Here is a 22,991-nt window from a genome sequence, read left to right on the forward strand (position 1 = left end):
CTATATCGACACTAGACGTGTTGCAATTACAAATGTGCGCAAATCTTTGTCTATATTCTGCTAATGTGGAAAAAAAACAACACAATTTCACACTTGCGGTGTTTCCATTAAATAGGAAATTAAATTAAAATCAGACAGGAATTAGTTTTTTCACGTAATAAATCATTAGAAATTATGGCAATAACGGATGTAAACAGTTATATAATATAGTCATAATTAGCACCAGCACTCATCATCGATCAGCCATCAAAGTAGATGTTGGTGTCAGGCATTGGAGTGGGAAGCGGCTACATGCGCTGTGTTTTGGGAAAACTGTAGTTGGTGATTTTATCGAGGAACTATGAATTCAACATGTTTGAATAACAGACAGACAACTTGCTATGAACTGTTCAATCTTGTGAGAGCTCTGGTGGAGCCAGCTGCACATTGTCCGAAAAAAATAAAAGCGAACCGTCATCGTCCTTCTTCTTCCTGTCACCTTCTTCGTCCTTTTTGCCAGTAGTAACATCCGGTTGTTGATAATATGATGTGTTTTTACATCATGTGATGGAAAAAGACATAAAAGTATTTCGATACGGTTGAAAAACCACCTTATCATAGCACAAAAACTTTTTATCGAGACATGTGTCTAGATTAAGCAAACTTATTTTTGTAATTTCAGTTTGTGCAATTTTATGATTATTAGAAACTCAGCTGGTGTGTCGGCAGATTCAGTGTCTAGCAGCTGCATCACAGTTCTGCACAGCGCCCTTCCCTCCACCTGTGTAACAGAGACTGCAAGCCAGGCCTTCTCGCCCAACATCCGTGTCTGACCTCGCAAAAGTAACACGTTCCTAAACCTCGTGTAAACCCTCCCATGAAGATTTGAAGCTGCTGCAACGGCAAATGATGGGATGATGCTATTTTAAAAGTCTGTAGGTGAAACTGGAATGTTACTAAAACTCATGTCTAAAACATGAAAGAGGCTAAACTTGAAGTGAATCAAGCAATTTGTAGTGATCCTTTAGGATGTGGACATTTTACTGAAATTCTCACTCGACACTGTCACGAAGAGGCCTGAGAAGTGTTAATAAAAGTCTTTTGGTTGGTAGCAGAGTGGCTGTTTACCCTCAAACTGAAACCATCTGGCTCATCTCCGGCTCCTGCTGAGAAGCTGTCAGACTGCTGCTGGGAGGACTGGAAAAGACTGCTCTGTTGCTCGTCATCATCATCTCCATCTTCATCGCTGTCTATGGCTGCGGTGTCCAGACTCAGTCTGAGAGCACAGCGAAGCAAACACAAAATGTCAAATAGAGCGGTTAGAAATTTTAATGAGGCTCTCTGCATATTTTTAAATAAAATATACTATTTCACTTTTCCTGAAATGACGCCATAAAAAAATGCTGCCATGGACTAAAACGGAGGCCTGCATGTGGCTCTTTAGGACGTCAGCAGTGGCTGGTAAACCAACAGCGATTACAAATAGTTCCTTCTGCAGTATTGCTCAATATTTCTATTTTTAAACCGTTTCTACACAGTTTTCACAACAGGATGACGCAAATTCATTATTTGTTTTCCCCTCACAGCCAATAACATAAATAAAATAGTTTTTACCATTTAAGCACATTTTTACAGTCAGTATTTCTGAAGTTAATCATCCGTCCATTTGTAGCTTTTGCAGTGCTGGATAAATAATACACAGACATGAGAGTGAAAATAGTTCTGTGGGTTTTAAAGTTTGCTGATCTCTGGCCTAAACTGTCAGAGAAATCCCCATGTAGAATTAATGCTCACATCTGAGTTCAATTCATACTCGGATCACGGATTAGTTTGCAATGACTTATTAAGGTGAACTTTTTCTACCACCTATTGCTCGTCTTACCTCCTGCCAGAGTTGAGGGGCGACAGAGGAACCCCCCAGCTGTGCCTCCGAGACGTTGACATGGATCTGACCAAAATCGGAAAGCTGTCCATGTCTGGCTCTCCATCTAGCTCCATTTTGCCCTGGTGCTTTACGTCGTCCAGTTCATCAACCGCTTTCACTGTTTCCAAGGATTTCAGCAGTCCATTTAGATTAACTGTCCAGTTCAGGCTGAACGTAGAGGCAGTGAAGTCATCGACGTCGGCGACACAACCTGGCAGCGTCTTTGGGCTGAGCTGGGCAGCAGAGTCAGAGGGAGGTTCATCTGCAAATTGCTCAAAGGAAGGAAATGATGTTGCATTGACCTGTAGGAAGTCTGTGGTCAGAGCTGTGGGTTGGTTTTTGGTCTGACTGTTTGTGTTTACAGGCTCCTGTAAGTTATCGGTTTGCCGTGCGTTGCTCTCTGGGAGTGCAGAGGTGTCTTTTGACCCCGCAGCCTGTGAGGCCGGCGACTCTCCCTGCAGGTCTTTGAAGTACTCCGAGTCCCTGAGGGAGGAACTGAGACCCTGCAGGTCCTCTAGGCTGCTGCCCGCGTCCACACAGGGACAGTCGTAGTCACTGACCACCGAGGATGCATCCTGGACGATCGCAAAGAGAGGAAGGAGACAAAACAATGTGAAAGAGGAGAACAAATGAATGCAATGTTTCACTGTGTGGACGGTGTGTTCAGGGTGACGTTAATCATTACTTTTTCTATGTAGAGAGCAAAAAAAAGCTCAATTTTGGTAAGGAAGTCACCTTCCACAGCATTACTGAGCCTTTTGAAAACTTTAAATAGGACTACTTATAGATGTTTTTTTTTATACCAGCTTTATTCCTCACATTTTTTATAAAGAAGAAAAAATGATAAACTAATGATTCCTACATCTAGGTTGCCACTGTAGAGTTGCTATGAACCTTTTCCCTGATTAAAGCTCATTCATTTTGCCGTCTGATACAGAGATATTATTTATTTTGCTTTTTATCAACTCAATTACATAGCCTGTGAATTTGTGTACTGGAAATAGCAATAAAGTGATTCTGATTGTGATATCGAGCTCTTTTAAGGATGCCATGCTGTTGTTTTGGTGTCTGCCGCATTGAGTCATATCCAGAGAGCATATGAAACATAGCTGCCATCCAGCATGAAGGCAAACTGCTCATCCCTCCTGCACTCAAAGCACATGCTTGCACCAGTATGTCATTAGTGGCATCTGCTTTGTGAACAGGACACTGAGCAAAATGCAGCAAGCACAAGTTTGCAAAGTTAGCAGATCACCACTTCAGTTTCTGGAACTTAGAAAACTTGTATGAGCCAGAGAAACTTCGAGATTAGAGACTCTTTACCTGATCATCACTGGTGTTGTCCCCGAATACATCCTCTGTGATGGAGGCCGGTGGTAGTGAGGAGGAAGATCCTTTCCCACTGGGTGCCTGGACGCTGAGCTGTGTACTGGGATTCCCACAGGACCGGCTACATGGCTTGCACTCAGATGCTGGACAACAAAGGCATTGATTTTTTTTTTTGTTGAAAACAAACGTTTCTCTAAAGGTACAGCACAGTCAACGGCTCTCTAGAGAGATAAGGAGCCGGAGGAAAGGCAAACGGCTTGCTGAATGCATCAATCACGCAGCACCTGTGTAATCAGTCTGGACTGTGCTGTGCATGATGGATGAAACGCCCCGCTGCAGACCCCACTCCAGGCTCTTGTTGAAAGCTCCTTTACATTTCCATTACATAAACAGATTCCTCGATTCACATGATGCCGCAAACCACCGTCACCAATAGCAACTTCTCAGGGGGTCAGTGTTATTTTACATGTCAGTGGTGGTGGAGAGCTCGATTGTATTCCTTTGCTCTGCAGTTTAAGAAGTCTGTGGTAAATAATGGATCACTGTGTGCAAAGCATAAATTATATTAAAGTCGCCTCTACAAATCATTTGCAGAGGACAAAAAAGGTCAGTTTTTGACATTGATCAAAGCAGACATGTGAGTGTGTAATCCTGTTGCATTGTATCACGGGTTTCAGCCAATCTGAGGAGGGAGATCTATATTGCAGCTGATTGCATTATCCAGATTTCAAAAGACATTCCTCACTCTTCTTTAAGACCATCATTCAGTCTTAAAGAAGAGTGAATGAGTCATTCAGTCAGAATACTTTTAATCTGTCAAGATTAAAAGTAATCTTCTTAGATTAAAAGAATACTTTTAATCTGTCAAGTATTCTTCACAGTCCTCTGAAGTATTGGTCACCAACGATTTTCCCTTTTGACCTGCTGGACTGTGATTAAAGTGACAGTTAAATAGTTGAACACCAATGCATAAAACGATTTTATATTTTTATTTGAATTTTTATTTTATTATCTTCCACCTACCAAACCACTTTGTGTTTGCCTGTTCCATAAAATCACAATTAAACTCACAGAATCTTTTTGACTACATGTGAAAAACTATTAATATTTATGAGTCACCATAAGTCCGTCTGTACTGAAACATATTATCTGTCTTTACTGCAGCAGTAGCTTTACTCGTCTTGATGCAACGAGCGTCAGGGTGCACCAACTGGTCAGATGGTTTCTTTATAAAAATTCAGCTTGCCTTGTAATAACAATCAACCACTGTGAACTTAGCAAACACCACCACACATGGTGTCAAACCACAAGTAACTTTAGGACCACCACATCTTTCCTCAATCATAACATCTATTAATAATCTTAATAAACCTGTTAAAATCAGCAGAGATCTAAACTTGAGAACACATCATACGTCTCTAAAACCTTGTGCGTACAACCTTAAAGGGTAAAGTTACTGTTTTAAACTTTATGTCATGTTATAATGTTTTTCCCTCATCAAAAATTGGACGGCTGTTTTGATTCTTCCACACATGTTTGAGAAACCCCTGATTCGGATATAGTTACTTGATTGCTCTGTAAAATGGACACCATGCCTTCAATACACAATAAAAACAACAAGAACAACATTATATGTCTATAAATAACTCTTACAAGTTAAAGAAAAGACCATGAAGTCTAATCATGAATGTTTAAATATAATCATGTTGACATTTTTGGCTACCCAGGGGACACATTTCAAGATGTTTTCTAAATGAAGTGAGATGTGGGACTTCAATTATTTTATTCAGCTTTGCATTCTAGTCAGATCAACGATAAGAAATGGCGGCTTGACAAATTTACGTTTTTCTAAATGATATTAGAGAGTCACCCTTACAGTCTGCTCTTGTTCATTTACTCAAAGCTTTTTGAGTGAATTATTGTCAAAGAGCCTGTGAAATGCTCCATAAGCCAAGACAGAATCATTACCCCAACTTAATCATTCAAGTTTTGAAATATCTGACAATTGTGAAACTATTTTGGATTTGTAACACTTAATGCCCGTTTATGTCACGTTTTAATTCATTTTAAACTTGTTTTGCCAGCAGTTGACTCACAAAATATGTCACAAGGGGATGACAGCGGCATCAAAACATAACTTGGCACTTAAATTCCTTAGAAAAAATCTAAAGTTAGACAAATCATTTTCACAGCTTCATCTGGTGCTTGAGTCTAAATTTGTTAGCCTTAAAACAGAATACTTGCAATGTTTCTATTTTTTGTTATTATAATTTTTACATAGTAGACAATTTGGAGAAAACACAAATTATTTACCCTCGATACAATGCATTGTGTTGGTCTATCAAATAAAATCCCACTAAAACATGGCAAAGTTTGGGGTTGTAATGCCATAAGCAGGGCGGAGAGTACAAAACGGATTTGCTGCAGCTGTGAGTGAGAGGCTGAAGCTACCAGTGAAAGAGTGGCTGAACCAAATAAACAGTCCAAAAAAAACGGAGGCCAAACAGAACATAAAAACCAAGACATAGGAACACCAAACCAAAACACAAATTTACAAAACATACAAAACCGACACCGGGTGACGAGACTGATTTCCAGACTAACAAATCAAACCAAAGTCTTACAAAGAAGTTCCAGGTTTTCTGGGCGCCCCTGTACCCTCATACAAAGAAAAAAAACTAAACAAAAGCTACAAAGAATCGTTTGTTCTATGCACCAAATTATTTATTTTGATTCCTAAGCTCACGTAGCAAAACAACAGGCCGAGTCTCGCACCCTGTTTTGTTATCGACTTGCAGAATCCACTGTGGTCTTCCTCCTGACAGCCAGAGATGCTCCTGTGTAAACACACACACTGTAGATACAGTTCTCCATATTACTAAATCATCGGCCGAGGCAGCAGGGGTGGCAGCGTCCTCCCCGGAGGGAGAATTAGCCTGTGTCCAAATCCTTCTTGTGTTAAGTGTAAACTCAGAGGAGACTCTGCAGCAGCCGCTCAATGCTGGGCTGCAGAGTCACTGTGGCCTTTTATGGTTGGCCTTTCATTTCTTCTCAGACATGACAAAACAATGAAACATCAGTGCACGGCTGTGTGTGCACACATACACTCAGGTTTAAAATGCTTTAAAAAAAAAAAAAAAAAAAAAAAAAAATCAGACTCAGGTTGTTTTTCAGAGTTTGGCTCCCCGTGAAAAGGGGAGGTCTCACTCTGCAGCAAAAAAAACCCCGATTAAAAACGGGTAAAAATGTCAACATGTGAAATGCACTGCAAGGAACTTGATGCTTTATATGCTTGAAAGTGTGCATGAAGAACTAGTTCAAGTAGACTTGAAAGAAATAGACTCGGCATAAAACTTAACACAGCTGCTTTTATTCATAGCCACTGAGCTGTGTGTTCGGTAAACAAGGCATTCATCATGTATCGTGTTGAAATAAAAGTTGTTTAAACGGGAATCTGTAAGCAATAAACAACTCCAATTTCTGCCAACATATGTTGAGTCATTATAAATTTGAAATTTGCAAAATTATTTATTTTTGGATTTAGACATATGCATCTTAGCAAATTTAGAATATTAGAATATTAATTAGAATATAATTGAAAAGTTCATTTACATCAGTAATTAAATTGAAAATATGAAACTCAGTGAATTGATTTAATGCACTCAGTCTGGTATATTTCAAGAGTTTCATGATTATGACTTTAGTCAATTAAACCCCAACATTAAATTAAAGATTACATTAAGCCAATAGAAAATTATATATTTCAGAAATGCACCACTACTAAAAACAAATGTTCAGTGTCTGTGGTTAATATTTAGTTGGGGTTTGTTTCGCACGAATTACTGCATCATTGCAGCGTGGCAGGGAGGTGATCCCCCTGGGTCATCTTCCTCTTTATAGTAAAATAAAGCACATAACGGCGCTTTAGTGGTGTGGGCAAGTAGAAAAAAAAATAGATTCATCATCTTCATAAAACTCGTCAGTAGAGGGAAGTATGAAGTGACCTGATGACGTCTGACTTCCTAACACACAGCGTGCCAACACTAACAGATGACATTATTCATTTTAAATTCAATTCGTGTTATTTTAACAGAGAATCAGTGACTAAATAAAACTGAGCTCTGTGCCGCAGCCGCTCCACTCTTCCTCCAGACTCTGAAATCTTGGTTTGCAACTAAAAGGCAAAATTCACCTTCATCTGAAAAGAGTACTGAGCAATAGTCCATCGCCTCTTTCTTTTAGCTTCTGATATTCTCTCTGGTTTAGAAGTGGCTAAAAACAAACAGCTGCAACAGCTGTGACCCAAGACGTCTTCTTGTTGTGACTCTTCACCGACTCTGGCCTCAGTCCATGCCTTGCGAATCTCTTCCTAACTCTAAGCTGACTTTTTTTTTATAATCCTCTTGAATCTGTACCACACTTTTTCCTTCCGCTCAACTTTCCAATAAAGTACATGGATAAAGCTCTCTGTAGAGCCTGCAGTCTTCCCCATGATTATGAGGGCCACACCATGACTGTAACAGAACATATATGTGTTAAACATACTTTTTTTAATCAGTCTTATGAAATATTTCATTTTTTGGGCGGGGGGGACTTAGTTTTGAGCTTTGTTCATCTGTAAGCCGTAATCATCAAAATCTACAGAAATAAACACGAGATCTTTTAGCAGAATAAAATACCTACATCGCCTCCTGCACTTCATCAAAAACCACCATATTTTGATGTCCTTTTCTTCCTTAAAGGGGATGTTCAACAAAATATGTGGAAGGAAATAAAAGCACATGTTTACCCACACAGTTCAATGCTATTGAGCACTACATGATAATCACGACAATCACAAGAGGAACCCAGGCCACGATCAGGTGATTTAATTTAGTCAGGCTGCACATGAGCCGTTTCCCACAGATGTATGGTTCACAAATGGTGACAGCTTTCAGTTCGGGTCATTCTGACGAGACAAAAACAAAGCCCCAGATGTCAAGGCAGCAGTCACAACAAGCATGTTTTTAGACTGCCCTTTCTGGGACAGCATGAAAGAGTTTTAGGTTGTGGTGACCAACACGAGTTAAATAGAAGCGAGGTTCATTTCTCGTGGTGCACGACGGATGCTGCTTGCAGATAAAAAAACCCCCCCAAAAAACAGAGGTGTCAGATCAGAGCGTGAAGCGCACATCAAAAACAACCGTCCTCATCTTTTTGATCAGAAAATTCGGTGCCGTTTGAAAGTGCCAAGCTGCACAGAAGTGAAAGGGAAGCACGATCAGCAGCGCTCGTCGGGTTTAGAGAAGAAAACGGGCTGCTGCGTGCGTTGCAGAGCACCTTGGACGTTGACCACAAAAGGTCAAACGCAGCTCGGCAGACACAAGGTGGCACTTCACAGACGAATAATCACAGTTTCTGTTTTGACTGAACAACGCATTTCGGCGCTCTCGCAGTTCAACAAAATGCACTCTTCACTCTTTCACCAACTTTGATCCGAAAGACTCCAACCGTCATTCACCGCAAACCACAATCAGGTCACAATGGCAAACAGCATGTCATGTTAAAAGAACTGAATGGGGCTCAGAGGAGGAAAGCGAGACGGTTTCCACTGGCTCAGGTGGGTCACAGACGGCTTGACACTAAAGCTGAACCTGGAAGCAAGATTACCTCTCTTGAAGGACCACCTCTTCATCCAGAGCTTGGAGAAAGACGGCCAGGAGTGGTTAAGAGGAGAGTCAGCCATGGGAGCAGAGCAGAGGCCAGCTTGAACTGGAGTTTGATCACACTGGTGCTGTGGCACCCAGTGAGAGGAGGAGGGAAGCTGAGTGGAGGGAGGGGAGTCAGAAGGCTGGGGATTACCTCCAGCAGCAACACAGAAGAACTGCACAGCAAAAAAATGTTCAAGCAGAAACGATAGTGGGAGTACTGGAGTTGAAAAACGCAAGTGAGAATTCCTAAAAACTGTCATCTGCTGCTCTTTTTCTTCCTTTAGTTTTTTTTTTTAATCAGCATAAAAGTATATGAAACAATTTAGACAAAATAAATGCTGGTTATTATAATTAGAATTATAGCCAACAGCAGAGAGAATAAAAAACAAACAAAAAAAAGGGGGAAATGCGTAAACGTTCACCAGATATTTAGACGCAAGTTAAATTATTAAAATGGCGCTTCTTACTCCACCAGAGCGGCTCACATATGTGCCTGGTTTTGGGAAACAGGGCAGATACAAAAAAAAAAAAGAGAAGGAAGTGGACGCAATGACAGCAACAGAGCAATGAAACTGTTTCTTTTTGACTCACAGAAGAACACGCCAACGCGTCTGCTCTGAAATAATTATAAATGTTTTAAGGGACTTACTGTACACAAAAAAAGGACACAGTTTGTCTATTTGTGCATCAGTTTCGGTTTAATCTTAGCACAACTGGAGCCACAATGAAGTAGATCGCAGTGCATATAGTTCACAACTTCCCCGAGTGTTTTGCATTTGAGAAAATAGAACACAGGCACAAAGACGGACGACATAGACACCACTGCCATGTTTGGAGGTGGATTAGAACAAAACTGTTTCACACAGAGCATTCAGCACAAAAAAAAACAAGCTGTTACTGAGGAGGATTTTACTTGAGAACCAGCAGAAGTTTCTGCTAAAAAGAACCAGTCTCTACTCACATTGGGGGAAACTGTTCTTGTCCTTAAGGATGGAAAAAAAAAAAGCTCCGGTAAAGAGGACTAAGATCCTTCGAGTTTGAGTGCGAGTGTGTTCCTCTGGTTCTCAGACTGAGAGTAAAAAGACAACCAACTGCTTCCTCTTTTCCCCTCTCATTCTGTGCAGCTCAGACGTACAGTTTCACACATCACTACAGCTGTGAAACAAGTGATGGCAGCTGACACTCTAAATAGCAGCCCACAACGCTGCTCTGCAGGTCAAAAGACAGACTATGCAGAAAACCAGGTGTAGTGTTGCCACTAAACCTCTCTTCTGAGTGTGCACGACAACTCAAACGGCTTCATCAATGTTTAAACAAAACGTCACACTCACAGGAAAGACTTACTTGCAATACTCTTGATGCTCCGGGTTGCAGGATTCTCTCACTCGCCGTCACATTTTGTGGCTTCATGCAAACTTGCAGAGTCCTTAGAAACTGATTAAAACACTCACTTTGGTTTTGTTACTTTAAAAACTACATGCTTTGATCAGAATGACTGGCTTTACAAGGAATCAGCTCAAATTTATTTTGTCGCAGTTCTTGTATATGAATGATCCTGAGAGCACGCTTTGAAAAAAGATACCTGCTTAAAAAAAATATCCAGAGAAGAGGAACACGGTTTAAAAGGTCAAAAAGGCTTTTATCAAATGGGAAAACAGAAATCCCCCACAGATCTAAAAGTTCATCCTTTAGCTCATCATCTATTCCTACTAAATATGCAAATCACCTTTGAGATTTAATTTCACTGAAAGAGCAAAAATAAAATCTCTCTATGCCTAAATAGCTCGAAGAACTTGGAGCCAAAATAACCTTTGAGACTTGATGACCGAGTTTACTTGCAAAGATTGGATAAATTAAAAAGTAACAAATAAATATTAAAAGTAGTTTAAAATTGGGGTAAACTTAAAACTTCAGAAAAGTGCATAAATTAAGGAAAAAGTTTTTTTTTTTTTTTTTCAAAATAAATTATAGGATCCTCAATATTGTTATCACTAGTTTCATATCAAAGTTTTTTTTTTTTAAATGCCTCCATGAATATTTCTTTTGAATTACATGGAGTTATATATATTGACATTTCAACTTAGATGACACAATAAATTAGTTATCCCTTAATTTATTGTTCTTTAGTAAAGGAATTGTTTCATGATTACTGGCCTGTGAGTCCTGTCACAGAAATTAAATATGGTTCACTTCTGTTGTGCCTCAGTTTTTTGTAATGTCTGTAAACTGTGGTGAAGGTTGTAAAGAAAAGCTTAATTAGTCACACCATTCAGGTTAGTTTTGTAATAATGTCAAAGTTTCATTTCATTTTTTCCCACACTTACTTATTGGCTGACCATCTGGTCAGGAAAGTTTACAGTTTATCAGCGCACCGAATGGACATATCAGAAAAAAATAAATAAATCAAAAAGTCGGTCAGGCTAGCATCAGCTGGAGCTACTTCAAGCATTCAGCATGCCGAAGTGAGTCTGTAATCGTCAGTACAGACACAGTGTCTGCATAGCACATTTTGAGATGAAGTAATCTTACTAATGAGTCACTACTGCAAAGTTTGAGCAACACTTGCGTCAATGTGGAGAGTTGGATATGTGCGGTTTATATTGCATCTCTACGTTGAGACGCGTTTAGACTGAGGAGTTTTTCAAACCAATAAAAAAATCTGGAGATCACACAATCTGTATTGAACTTATTAATATGATGGAGAGCTGTTTAATTTAGGCAGATCTTCCCGGGTCCGATCTACCTAAATCAAACGGTTTAAGTCGTTCTACAGCCTGTAGTCAAGTCCTATAGAGTCCATAATAATAATAAATCAGGTATGTGATTCAGTTGTGCTGAAGCACAGACCGATCTAGATGCTGCAACACACCGGCCTTTGAGGACTAGGTGAAGTAGAGTACCAGCTGGAACAGAAGCTGGAAGGCTTTTCCTCACTCCTCAGATGTTTGAGGGGTTTCTTGAATCTACATCGCACAAATCACCTCACAGCATCTCGATAAGATCACAATCTTGGATTTGACTCTGCTTAGGACTTTCCATTTCTTAATTCTCAGCCAGTCTTTGGCGGAGTCACTGTTTTGTTTTGGGTGATTACCCTCTGATATACGACAGATTTCATGGTGGCTTTTATGATGGTGAGGTGGGCACATCCTGCCACTCAAAGCAACCCCCCAAACCCCCCACCCCCAAAAAAAACAAATGGCAGATGTGCAGGATGAACTTATATGTCCAAACATTCTTTGTTCTGTCTAGCAAACATCAGTCTGGACTTTATGTTTTCCTTAAGAGTAAATATTGAACATCTTCCATGAACGTTAGGTTTGTGCAGTCTCTTTCTGATTGTACAGATAATTACATCAACAGTTCAAGAGCATGCTGTGATTCAATCTGAGGTTTATGGAGACTTCAGTATAGTAGTCAGACCTGAGCAGTTCGTTGCTTTGAATGTCTTCTCCTTGTACAATTATTCACAAGAACGTTTCAGTCTCTTATGTAGCTGTTATCGATTACTTTATGTTACATGAATATCTAGTTGTTTCACACTGTAAACGTTACAGTGTCATTTTAGTGCATATATCAAAATGTTTGAATTTTACAATTAAGGACAATGCATTTTCAGAACTCAAATAATTCCAACTTGTTTGTTTTTTTTCCCCCCTTGATTTTGATGTCAAAAGATTGAGTATAAAAAGTTTATCAATGACTCAATGTAGCAGCTCCTCCCATTGTCAGCCACTTTGCCCTGGTAAAACTCCCACATTGACAGTCATCATTCGCAGACTCAGTTTCATTCTGAATTTCACCAAAATAATCGAGTTATTAACAGGTTTGGGCTGAACGGGGTCATATGGGTCATCTAGGGGTTTATTCTGTTGAATCTGGTGCATCAGAATAACAAACATCTTGAGTCATGAAGTCTAACTATTAAAAAAGCAAAAGATATTTGCTGAAGCCTGGGTGGAAACATCAATAAATGTGCATTATTATATTTCATTCAGAAGCTGTATAAGATTAAACTTCTTTTGAAGAAAAACACTCAAATAAATAGTTTTTACCTACTTAAGTTGTTCTATAACTGAGTGAACTGTTCACACTGGATCCTGCTTGGTTTTATTTCCAACATTTGTTATTTGAGTTTCACCTGAAAGGCCAACACCAACACTTAACTATGAAATAGAAGGAACATTTATGATTTTCACCTATATGTAAAATAATAATCCAAACATCTTTGTGGAATAGTAATCAACTTCCTTTGTTTGACCATTTTCGACACAAGTCCAGCTGCAAGCTCTTTTTTTTTTAGACCATTTTCTCCCGACCCTGATCCTCAAAGCACACTGCCCCATGTGTTTTAGTTGTTACTGCTTCAGCACACCTGACTTCAATTTTTGGCTGAGGAACAGACTTTTCCTAAACAGCAATAATCTAAATCAGCTGTGTTAAAGAAGGGAAACATCTAAAACCTGCAGGCCGGTGTTTGAAGCGTCTCTACCAGCGTTGTGCTGATATTACCCCGTTCTTTTTAGGAAAATATCTCAGACTGGGCGAGGAGTCTGAACATCAAGTATTTTGATCACATTCCCAATATAGATGAAAAGGAGGAAAGTAATGCACACAACTCTTAACATTAAAAGCTTGGCTGGGGTCAAAGTTCTGAAGTACTATAAAAACGGGAATAATAGCACTCCAATAACTTACAAATGTTTTCATAATTTTTAAATTACCCTTAATAGTACTGTTGTGTATTTCTGGAATGCTGGTTATTAACATTTTTATGCAATTCATGTGAAGATCTGGTTTTAAGTTTAATTTTTATTGTCTCCACAAACAGAGCGTAATTAGAGCTGCTTTATTTATAACCTCAATGCATCATCTCAAGTTGACTTTCACCATAACTTCTTTCAAATGACGTAAAACGTGTTGAGACACATTAGTCATAGCAATTCATTCATACGGAATTCATATTGAATCAGATTATTTCACTTCATCAAAGAAAACTTGATCAAAACCTCAATATCTGGATGAAAGGAATGTCTGAGAGGAACTACAAAAACCGAATGAGGCGTCATTAAAAGGGACAAATAATCTGTCATCATTTCATACTCACAAGATCAGAGACAACGGAAGACGACCCAGTCACACACAGACAGATCATCACTGAACAAGAGTCAGGTGTGCAGATTCATAAAGCAAAAACTTCTGGAGGAAGCAGAAGAGCTGAAAACATTCGGAACCGGCTGATGAAAGATGGATGAAAAATAAACAAGCCGACTGAATCCAAACTGATACAAACCCAGCGCAGGGATACTCACCCCTGGGATGTAAAGAAGGAAACAACCCGGTGCATTATCTGAACTTATTGGTTTTCATTTAGCCGCAGCACCAAGAGGTCAGAATGATATGAATCCCTCATTAGTGCAGATGTTATATTTGTGATAGTTGTGGGAACCTTCAGTTTCAGGCAAAAACATTAAGTAATCCCTCATTACTTTATATTTTCAGTTTTGTTTTCTAACCTGATGCGTGTTTTTTGTTGTTTATTTGGTTCTGTGATGAAATGGTGATTCTGCTGTGTCATTCCCTGCTGAGTGGGCGCTAGCGCCCCCCAAAGGACTAGTCAGGTATAACAAATTAAAAGATCACATGGGAAACAGAGGCTTTGAAAAAAGTGCTAAAATGTAATATGTATATAAATATATCAATAAATAATCATTATCCCAAAATAAGCTTAAAATTTTAATAAAATTTAAACAACTATCTATATTTATCAATAAATTAAGAATTACGTGTGCTACTCCATATTTGAAGTCATTATATATAAACTTAAATCATCTGTAATCTGAAATAATTTAAACTGATACTAAATATAACCCTGAAGTAACAACAATATGAAATAATTATATGCATTTTAATAGCGGGTTATCGATTTTAGCTTCTTTCTAGGAGAGATATTTTCTTCTTTTAAAACCCAAAACAGTAAATAAAATGTATTGTAGTTCTTTCAAAAATATAAATAACATGTTTACATAGAGCACATCTGTATAACTTTGAGGTTCAGAAAGGTTTTATGATTTCAAACCGGGACGTTTTGCGGGAGGAAACTGCCTCTACGGATTCTGATCGTTGTTGAAACCAGATCTGAGTTTGTATCTGAAAAGGCCCCACACAGTTTCATGCAACAAAGGACTGCAAGTGGACGCATATTCTCCAATAATTTTATTCATAATTTTAATATAAACAGTTAATTGTTGAATAATTTACACACAGCAAGATTTTCTTATTTTCATATCATTGCAACATTTTCTTTGCATGTCACTACTTGGCTCTCCGTTTGAAAACGTATAGAAAAAATAAATTGTCAAGCGTTCTTTTAGTCATGGCACAATTTTTTGATCCTGTACAATGAGCAGTTTATCTCTGCGTTTTATGCGTGTGAGCGAGAGGAACTCCAACATGTTTGCTGTCTGTGGTACACAAACGCAGATCATGGCACATCTGGATCCAGTGTGAGGTGAGAAGGAGGGCACGAGGGGGTAAAACAACCTCTGTAGGGGGGGAGAGGGGGTTGGACTGTACAAACACACATTTACACCCGCTGTCTGCATTCACGACAACGTCTCACCGTAATGTATACACAACATGTTCCAAAAATGAACACATCCGCAATAAAACGTACATTAAAAAAGAGGTATCCTGCTGGACTACACACAGAAATCTGGGAAACCACCTATGTGCACCGAGAGAAGACACTTCGAGACAGAGAGGATGAAGAGGAGCAACCAGACAACAACAACAACAAAAACAGACAGAAGGTTTCTGACCTGGAGCAGACCACCGGCTCGATTCAACGCTATGAAGAGGCTCCATTTACAATCATTTATCAATTTGAAGTTATAAATTAACATGAAACAGTGGAGGATTTAGTCAGAGCAGGAGCTGGAGTGAGGTGAGGCCCTGCTAAGAAATAAACATTTTTAATAAAAGCCTCTAGAAAAACAAATTGTGCTGAAAATCCTTGCAAATATGTGGAAGGTACATGGAACAAATGTACTTTGTAAAATTAGGAGAGAAAAACAAAAAAGGTTATTGTAATCTCACGCTTTACCACTAGATGGCACTCCACTCATTTCACCTTTGCTTAATTGAATAAACAGGGCAGTTCACAAGGTTAAGAAGTAATCATCTATCATCTCAGAAGAAAAAAAATCTTCCTCTTAAATAAGATTTTTTTTTTGTTCTTTTTAGGATTTGTAAACTGATGACTTAATTATAAGAGGAAGTAGATCTGCTAAATAAGAATAATTTAAACGGGCTTTTACCAAACTCAAACATTTCAATCTTTGCAAGACGAAACACCTCCAGACTTTCAGAGAGCTGAACTCTTTCTCAAAAGCACAAATTAACTTCCTTTTTTTTTTATTATTATCTTATTCTGGATCTCATCCCAGAATCCCTCCTCAACGTACACGAGCAGTGGTCTTCTCCAGCTTTTCTCCAAATTTCAAGTAAAAACGTTTTATATGGACAATTTAAAAAGAAGGAGACATATCGGTGAGAGAAGAGAAGGCTTCTTGGTTGACATGCTGCTTCCACCGAGGTTCGGTTTCAAAGAGTGGGGCCTTGGCGGCCGACATTCACAACACTAGCGTGGGATTATGGGATGCGAAAAGTCTGAGGCCACATCCTGTTTAACTTGTCCTCGGACTAGAAAGCTGCTGCTCCTCCTAATTAAACACACAAACAGACGAGGGCATGTTTCTGTGCGGTGGGTCGGGTCATAAAAACAATAAAAAGAAGAAAAATCAATAATCTTAAATTTAGAAAAAGATATATACACACACATCGATAACATTAAATTCATCATGTACAAGAGTAGGAAAACTTTACAGTCAGAAAAAAGTATTGTATTTATCCTCCCCTACTTTGGCTAAAAAAATAGAAATCAACATCTCTAAAATGTAATACTTTTATATCTGCATAAAACAAAAACGATAAACCATAATCTGCTTTGTTCTCACCCAAGAGTTTAGCGAACCTTCCCTAAAACCAAGTGCTTCTCTTTATTTCCATTTTTCTGGACAGACGACATCGGCTGCTATTTACAGTTTGACGAGCTTATTATAATTTGTAGAGATTTCCAAATGATACGCTTTGTTGTTTTGTTTCGTGTGTGTGTGTGTGTGTGTGTGTGCTTTTGGGCTGGGCCTCCCAGTGGTAACAGACGGATCAGAGACAGACATTAAACCATCAAGCTGGTGCACATTTCTCATCCAATCAACAAAGCAGGCTGGAGCTCAGCAGAGTAGAGTTCATCAGCTTTTCTTTTGTTTTCCTCTTAGTCACAAATTAAAGAATGTATTTGTTTTTTCTGCATTTACAGCCAAAAGGAAAAAGAAACAGAATGCGTAAAAAAAAACCAAATATGTTTTTATTTAATGCTTGGAGATGGAAAATCTTGTGTGATTGTTGGAGACAGGTCAGTCAGGGGGACAGTTTGAGTCAGATGTGCCAATAGTCTTAAGAAGGCACTGCAATGCCCCCTGTGAGCCACTAGAGGGCAGTGTGAACCACATCACATCAGAGCCACAAAGACGGAGGATTCCTGATTATCTTTAATTGACTTAGAGTAGATAAAAAGGTAGGTAGCTCTTCTTCCTCCTCCTCCTCCTCCTCTTTACGCTCTTGAGACAAAGCATTGAGCCGCCTCCCTGAGACGGAAATTTACAATCAAGATTTTAAATCTGTTAAGTTTTTGTTTATGGCACACAGGATTGTCCCCGTCAGCTTGTTCTCCTCCGCAGCAGGGGGAAAAGGTTCTGCTTAACCCGGCCCGCACGTCTGTGTCGTGAACAGACCACCCACCGTATCCATGGCGATAACAGAAAATAAAAGGTCATCTCTTGATATTCACAGTTGAGAAAAAAAAAAGATAAAAAAAAAACATACACAGACGACAAAAATCAGACTCAAGATAAGATGAGGATGAAAGATCGTTTTACAGAGGTCCGTGGCTGAGCTTCGTTAGCTTTGGCTGCAAACAGGTGATCACAGAGACACTCAGGATCTGCTGTGAAATCAGCAGATGTGAGCAGAGAGAAGGAGCGTGGAGGTCATCCGCCTCCTCCTGTAGCTGCGGAGCGGGAGAAGGAGCCGCTCACCAAGTTCCAAGGTTTGTGTTTAACTCAAAATAACGCAAGGTGACACAAGACAAAGCAATAACTAAGGGTATATGAAAGAAGGCAGGGGAGAGTTAACACCATATGTGTGTGTGGGATTAGGTGATTTTTCTCTGTAGTGATGCTGAGCAGACAGTGGGGATGATTGAGGCTCTTTGAACGGTTTCCTCCTCCTGCGCTGAGGTAGACTCCGGCCAAACACAAAGACGACGAAGACAACTACTTACAAACTATTAACAGAGCTGCTCACTGCCAGCTCCTCCACCCGGAACCTCACCGACGCTCAATCAAAGCAAGAAAGTGTGTTCAGTTCAAAATAAATAGTTGCTTTTTCCAAAGAGACTGTCAAAGATAAGTTAACATTTGCATGTGGAGATGAGACCAGAGACCATGCTGCAAACTAGTGCGTACTGTAGTGCGACAGCGTTGGAAACCTTAAGCATAATTGGTAGAATATTCTAAATTTCTCTTAATAAGCCAGAGTTGCGTGGTTTAATGTCGTTTGTTGCCCATTTATATCTCAAGCATGGAGCTGGTAAGGCAAGTATGGAGCTCAAGACTTTACATCCTTGGCATTACTGTTCAACATTTCAGACACAGACAAATTTGTTGGTTAAATCTGATACATGTGTGTAAAAAACAAAAAGCCTTAAAATAAAGTCCTGCTTTTTGTTGCTGCAGTAGAATCTCACAGAAGAAATCCAACGGATATATAAGAAATAATCATTTTATATATAGACTGAAGGATTTCTTATGCTTGCTTAAGATTTAAATAAACTTATAGTTAGTATGATGGATGTAATAAAAAGTTCACTGGGAATTGTGGGAATACGTGGCCTCAAGGTTTTGCCAGTCTCCATAGCAACCATTAAATGCTATCCACAAGCCAAGTGGTCGATAAAGAGACTCAGCCTTTCTGTAAAAACGTCACAAACTGTATGGGGTTTGTTAAACTCTTCTGGGAATCGTGTGCGTTGGTCAAATTAGACTAAAACCTTAAAAAAATAACTTCATGTCCACTGTAAAGAGGAGGATCTGTGATGCTGCGGGCCAATTAGTCCTCAACTGTTCCTGGTGACGTTGTTAGCAAAGATTTCAGCAAAAAGCTGGTGGACTGTATCAATAATCTGTCACAATATTAAGCCTTGCAGGAGGACAAATGTCCAAAACAATTTACTAGCTTCCAAATTAACATAAAAATGTTTCCCTGCACACAAAATCAAGCCAGTAAATGTACTGCTGTTGATTTTTCTTGAACTAAATGTACTCAAATTAAAGGCCCAAAATATTCAGAGCGAGACAAGGCTACTGCAACACGGAAACAACTGATTTTAAGGCTGGTCACACACGTCTTCCAATTGTACCAACAAATTTGTCCCCTTCTGCCAACTGTAACCTCAGACGACTCCAGGTGGCAACGATTCATACCCTGGTCTGTCCACACTGACCCAAACACGACTCCTCGTGTCAAAGAACATATCAGAAACCTTTCGCGTTTCTTGTAACGTCAAAACAACAACAGCGAGTGCAACGGGGAGCGGTTTCCTGCGTGTTACATCAGCCTCATGCGAGGCTCTGGTTTTGTTGGAGAGAAAAAAAAAAGAAAAAAAAAGGCACTGGTGAGAGATGGAGGCAGCTTCTCTGCAATCTCTGACTTTGGCCACCCTTTAAAAGACGAACGCTGCTAAGCGGGCTCAGCGATCACAGTATTTGTGTCCTCGAAGAAAAGGATTAGAGAAAAATGCCATTTGAGAGAAACGAGTTCCTCACCATCTGCTCTGAATGGAAATCTTTTTTAGCTCATTCGTTGGCGCCGCTGACAGGAACGTTTTAGATTTATGGGGTGAAAAGTGAGAGTTTGTCTTCAAAAAAAACAAAAAAAACAAAAAAAAAACAGGCGGCCAAAGAGGAACACAGCAAAACAGTCCAACGTAACAGGATTTTGAGGGGAGCGGGGAGTTTTGACAAAAATCCTGGAATGTCAGTCCTGAGCGAGAAAGCTGCTGCACGCCGTGCTCTGACTGCATGTGATGGCAAGGAGGAGAAAAGGATTAACAATCTCCTTATTATCCCTCCTCCCTCAAGCCCACCACTCGGTGTGCTGAACAGAGAGCAGGACTGCCGGCTGTGAAGACATTTGGAACTTTCTGCATCTCTCTGCAGCCCTCGGCCAGGAAAACGTGGAAATTTCCACCAGACCTCTTTGGAGAGGAGAGTTCAGCGGCCGGCAGGAAGCCGTGGAGGAAGCGACGGCGGTGCAGGAGCAATGAGCTGTGGGAGATTTATCAATCCTCGACTTTGATGGAGAAACTCTCCCTGATTTAAATCCCAAACATCGTCCACTTCGTCCTGCCTTCTTTCAAGCCCTAACCCAGACGAAACTTGAACTAAAACACCGAAAGTTGCATAATTTCCACACCAAATTTTTTGCAACTGAATTCAGTTTCTTTTTTTCTTTTTTTTTTTCCTCCACAAAAACAGCCAAACAGATCAAAAGGCAAACTGTGATGCGACCAGAGAAAACGGCAGACGGACACGTATCAGGAGCACTTTGACCCTATAAAGGCCTCGATCCCACATTTGTAAAGCTTTTAGGCTATTGATCTTTTCATTTTTTTCTCCAGTAGTAAAGTTGCCTCCAGAAATGGGAAATTTCCCCCCCAAGATAGTAAAAAAATTAAAGAATAAGAAATAATCAAGGGCTGGATGCCTAAGACACAGAGAGCACTGACGGTAGATTAGTGTAACTTCTGGGGCTAAAAAACCAAAATAATTATTAAAAGAAGAAGAAGAAGACATTAAAACTCAAGCAAAGCCTCGGATGAACACAAATATCAATTACAGTATTTACAAAACCAAAACCCCATCAATGTTATACAGTATATTATATATAAAACATTGGCTTAGAAACGCCATTATTTTTTATATATATATATATATATATATATATATATATATATATATATATATATATATATATATATATATATATATATATATATATTTCTAAACCCACTATAACATATCAAAGCAGCAGCTATTGGTCAGTCTGATGAACTCTTTTGTCCAAATTTTAACTGTTTAAATATCCTTCAGCCACAAAGTGAGGACACAGAAACAAAAAGAGGAGGGAAAGAAAACCAATAAATTAAAACTATTCACCAAACACCAGATAAATCTGTGTGCAGTTTGGAATTTTGCAGAACCAAAAACAAAAGAAAAATAAACAAAAGAAAACGTTCCTCCAGGAATAAATGTTTGTTCTAAGATCAATTCATCCCACTGATTAAGTCATCGTACAAAAAAAAAAAAAAAAAAAAAGAGGAATTTACTTAGACATGATTCTATAGTTTATAGGCCACGTATTTTAAAAAAAGGCCACCATCAGAGTAAAAAGATTTGCAGAGACAAAAAAAGTTAAAAGCACAGAAGTGTGGAAAATGCAGTTCGGCAGGAGGGTGGTGGGGAAAGTTGAGCAGCCTTCTTGGTTGTCTAAGGTTTGTTGTGTTCACAGTTTTGATTTTTTTTTTTTCATTTCATTTTGTTTTATTATTGTTTCCGTCACAAGGAGTCCTGGAAACACGCTTTTAATCTATTACCGCAAACCTGGGTAATGTGAAGTCTGATGTGTCGTGGAGCAAGTTAAAAAGAGGCATTTGCATCCCTTGCTTGCCTTGGTTTGGCAGCCGTGAGGAAGAAAATTCAAAGTCCTGAGATCCGTGTCTTTTTTTTTTTTGTCGAGTTTTTTTTTTTTTGAATAGTTTCTCTAAGAATAAAAAAATCGTTAGAAAATGGTTGCAGGGTACAGAAAAATGGACTGAAAGACGGGAGGTGTGGGGGCGAGGGAAGTGTTGCTAGTCATTTCGGGGGACAGGAGGTGTTAGGAAGGACTCGATCTGGGCAACGACAGGATTCTCCCGTTTTTCTTGCCACCGTTCATGTGTGTGTAGGGGACGTGCTCCTCGTAGTTCCCCCTGAGGGCCACCGAGGGCCCGCTGTCTCTACTTAAGCTCTCCTCCCTCTGGGAATAAGATGACGGGTCCAGGGGGATGCTCTCCATGTTGTCCAGGTCCAGGTCGAAGTCCTCCGTCTCGGGGACTTTGTTCTCCTCGCTGTAGAAGAAGGAGACCTCCTGGAAGGTCGGGTGAAGGTCGTCCCGCAGCATCTCGATGATCTCCAGGAACGTCGGCCGCATCTTGGGGTTGTACTGCCAGCACATCTGCATCAGGCTGTGCCTGGTTGGTGAGACACGAAACTGGATTAACAAGAAATCACACCTCAAAAAAAAAAAAAGATTTACAAAATTATTCATACATGTTGAAGTTTTGTCCAATTTCGGATAATTAAGACACAAAGACATAACGCGACTAGCTTGATGCAAGAGCTTTACAAGTCATAGTAAAGAGATTAAAATCAGAATTACTTCATGAAAAAGAGTATTATTGCTAAGACTCTGTTTACTGTTACTAGAAAGGAAAAACAATCTCTATTTACATCCTCTCAGGGCAGTTGTCGGGCCGGTCCAGGAACCCTCCGTCCATCACAAACTTCAGGACCTGCTCATTGGACAAGCCCTGGTAAGGCTGCTCCGCTAGCGTGCTGATTTCCCACAGCACGACCCCAAACGACCTGCAAACAACCGAGCCACACAAACATGACTAAAGGTTTGTTTTCAGGACGGCGTCGGTGAGGGGGGGGCGAGGCGTGACGTACCAGCAGTCGGAGTGGGCGGTGAACACGCCATCTTTCAGAGACTCCGGAGCCATCCACCTGACAGGAAGCAGGCCCTTTCCTCCTTTGCGGTAGTAGTCTGTCTCGTAAATGTCCCGCGTCATTCCGAAGTCTGGGTGGGAGGCAAATAACGAGTCAGCATGCAGGAAAATCCGCTCACGC

At 39.8% G+C, this 22,991-nt stretch overlaps 2 protein-coding genes across 4 annotated transcripts in view; both read right to left on the reverse strand.

The window, feature by feature from the left end:
• Positions 1 to 9,980, reverse strand: part of arhgef18b (rho/rac guanine nucleotide exchange factor (GEF) 18b) — a 47,999-nt gene extending 38,019 nt beyond the window's left edge. For 2 of the 3 annotated variants that reach the window (XM_008407955.3, XM_008407954.3), the window contains exons 1-4: positions 8,882 to 9,826; positions 3,227 to 3,375; positions 1,862 to 2,478; positions 1,108 to 1,255 (exon numbers count right to left, since the gene is read on the reverse strand). In XM_008407955.3, coding sequence (XP_008406177.2) covers positions 1,108 to 1,255; positions 1,862 to 2,478; positions 3,227 to 3,375; positions 8,882 to 9,182 — 1,215 coding nt within the window. In that variant the 5' untranslated portion in view covers positions 9,183 to 9,826. Of the gene's footprint in view, positions 1 to 1,107; positions 1,256 to 1,861; positions 2,479 to 3,226; positions 3,376 to 8,881; positions 9,827 to 9,883 lie in introns of those variants that run through there. The other variant, XM_008407956.3, reaches the window with a different exon arrangement.
• Positions 9,981 to 15,121: 5,141 nt separating this feature from the next.
• Positions 15,122 to 22,991, reverse strand: part of insrb (insulin receptor b) — an 84,396-nt gene continuing 76,526 nt past the window's right edge. The window contains exons 21-23 of the mRNA XM_081606396.1: positions 22,812 to 22,941; positions 22,593 to 22,727; positions 15,122 to 22,333 (exon numbers count right to left, since the gene is read on the reverse strand). Of these exons, the coding sequence (XP_081462522.1) occupies positions 21,979 to 22,333; positions 22,593 to 22,727; positions 22,812 to 22,941 (620 nt within the window). The 3' untranslated portion in view covers positions 15,122 to 21,978. The remainder of the gene's footprint in view (positions 22,334 to 22,592; positions 22,728 to 22,811; positions 22,942 to 22,991) is intronic.

This window comes from Poecilia reticulata, chromosome 4, assembly GCF_904066995.2.
Source record: "Poecilia reticulata chromosome 4, P_reticulata-male-v2, whole genome shotgun sequence".
Classification (NCBI taxonomy): Eukaryota; Metazoa; Chordata; class Actinopteri; order Cyprinodontiformes; family Poeciliidae; genus Poecilia; species Poecilia reticulata.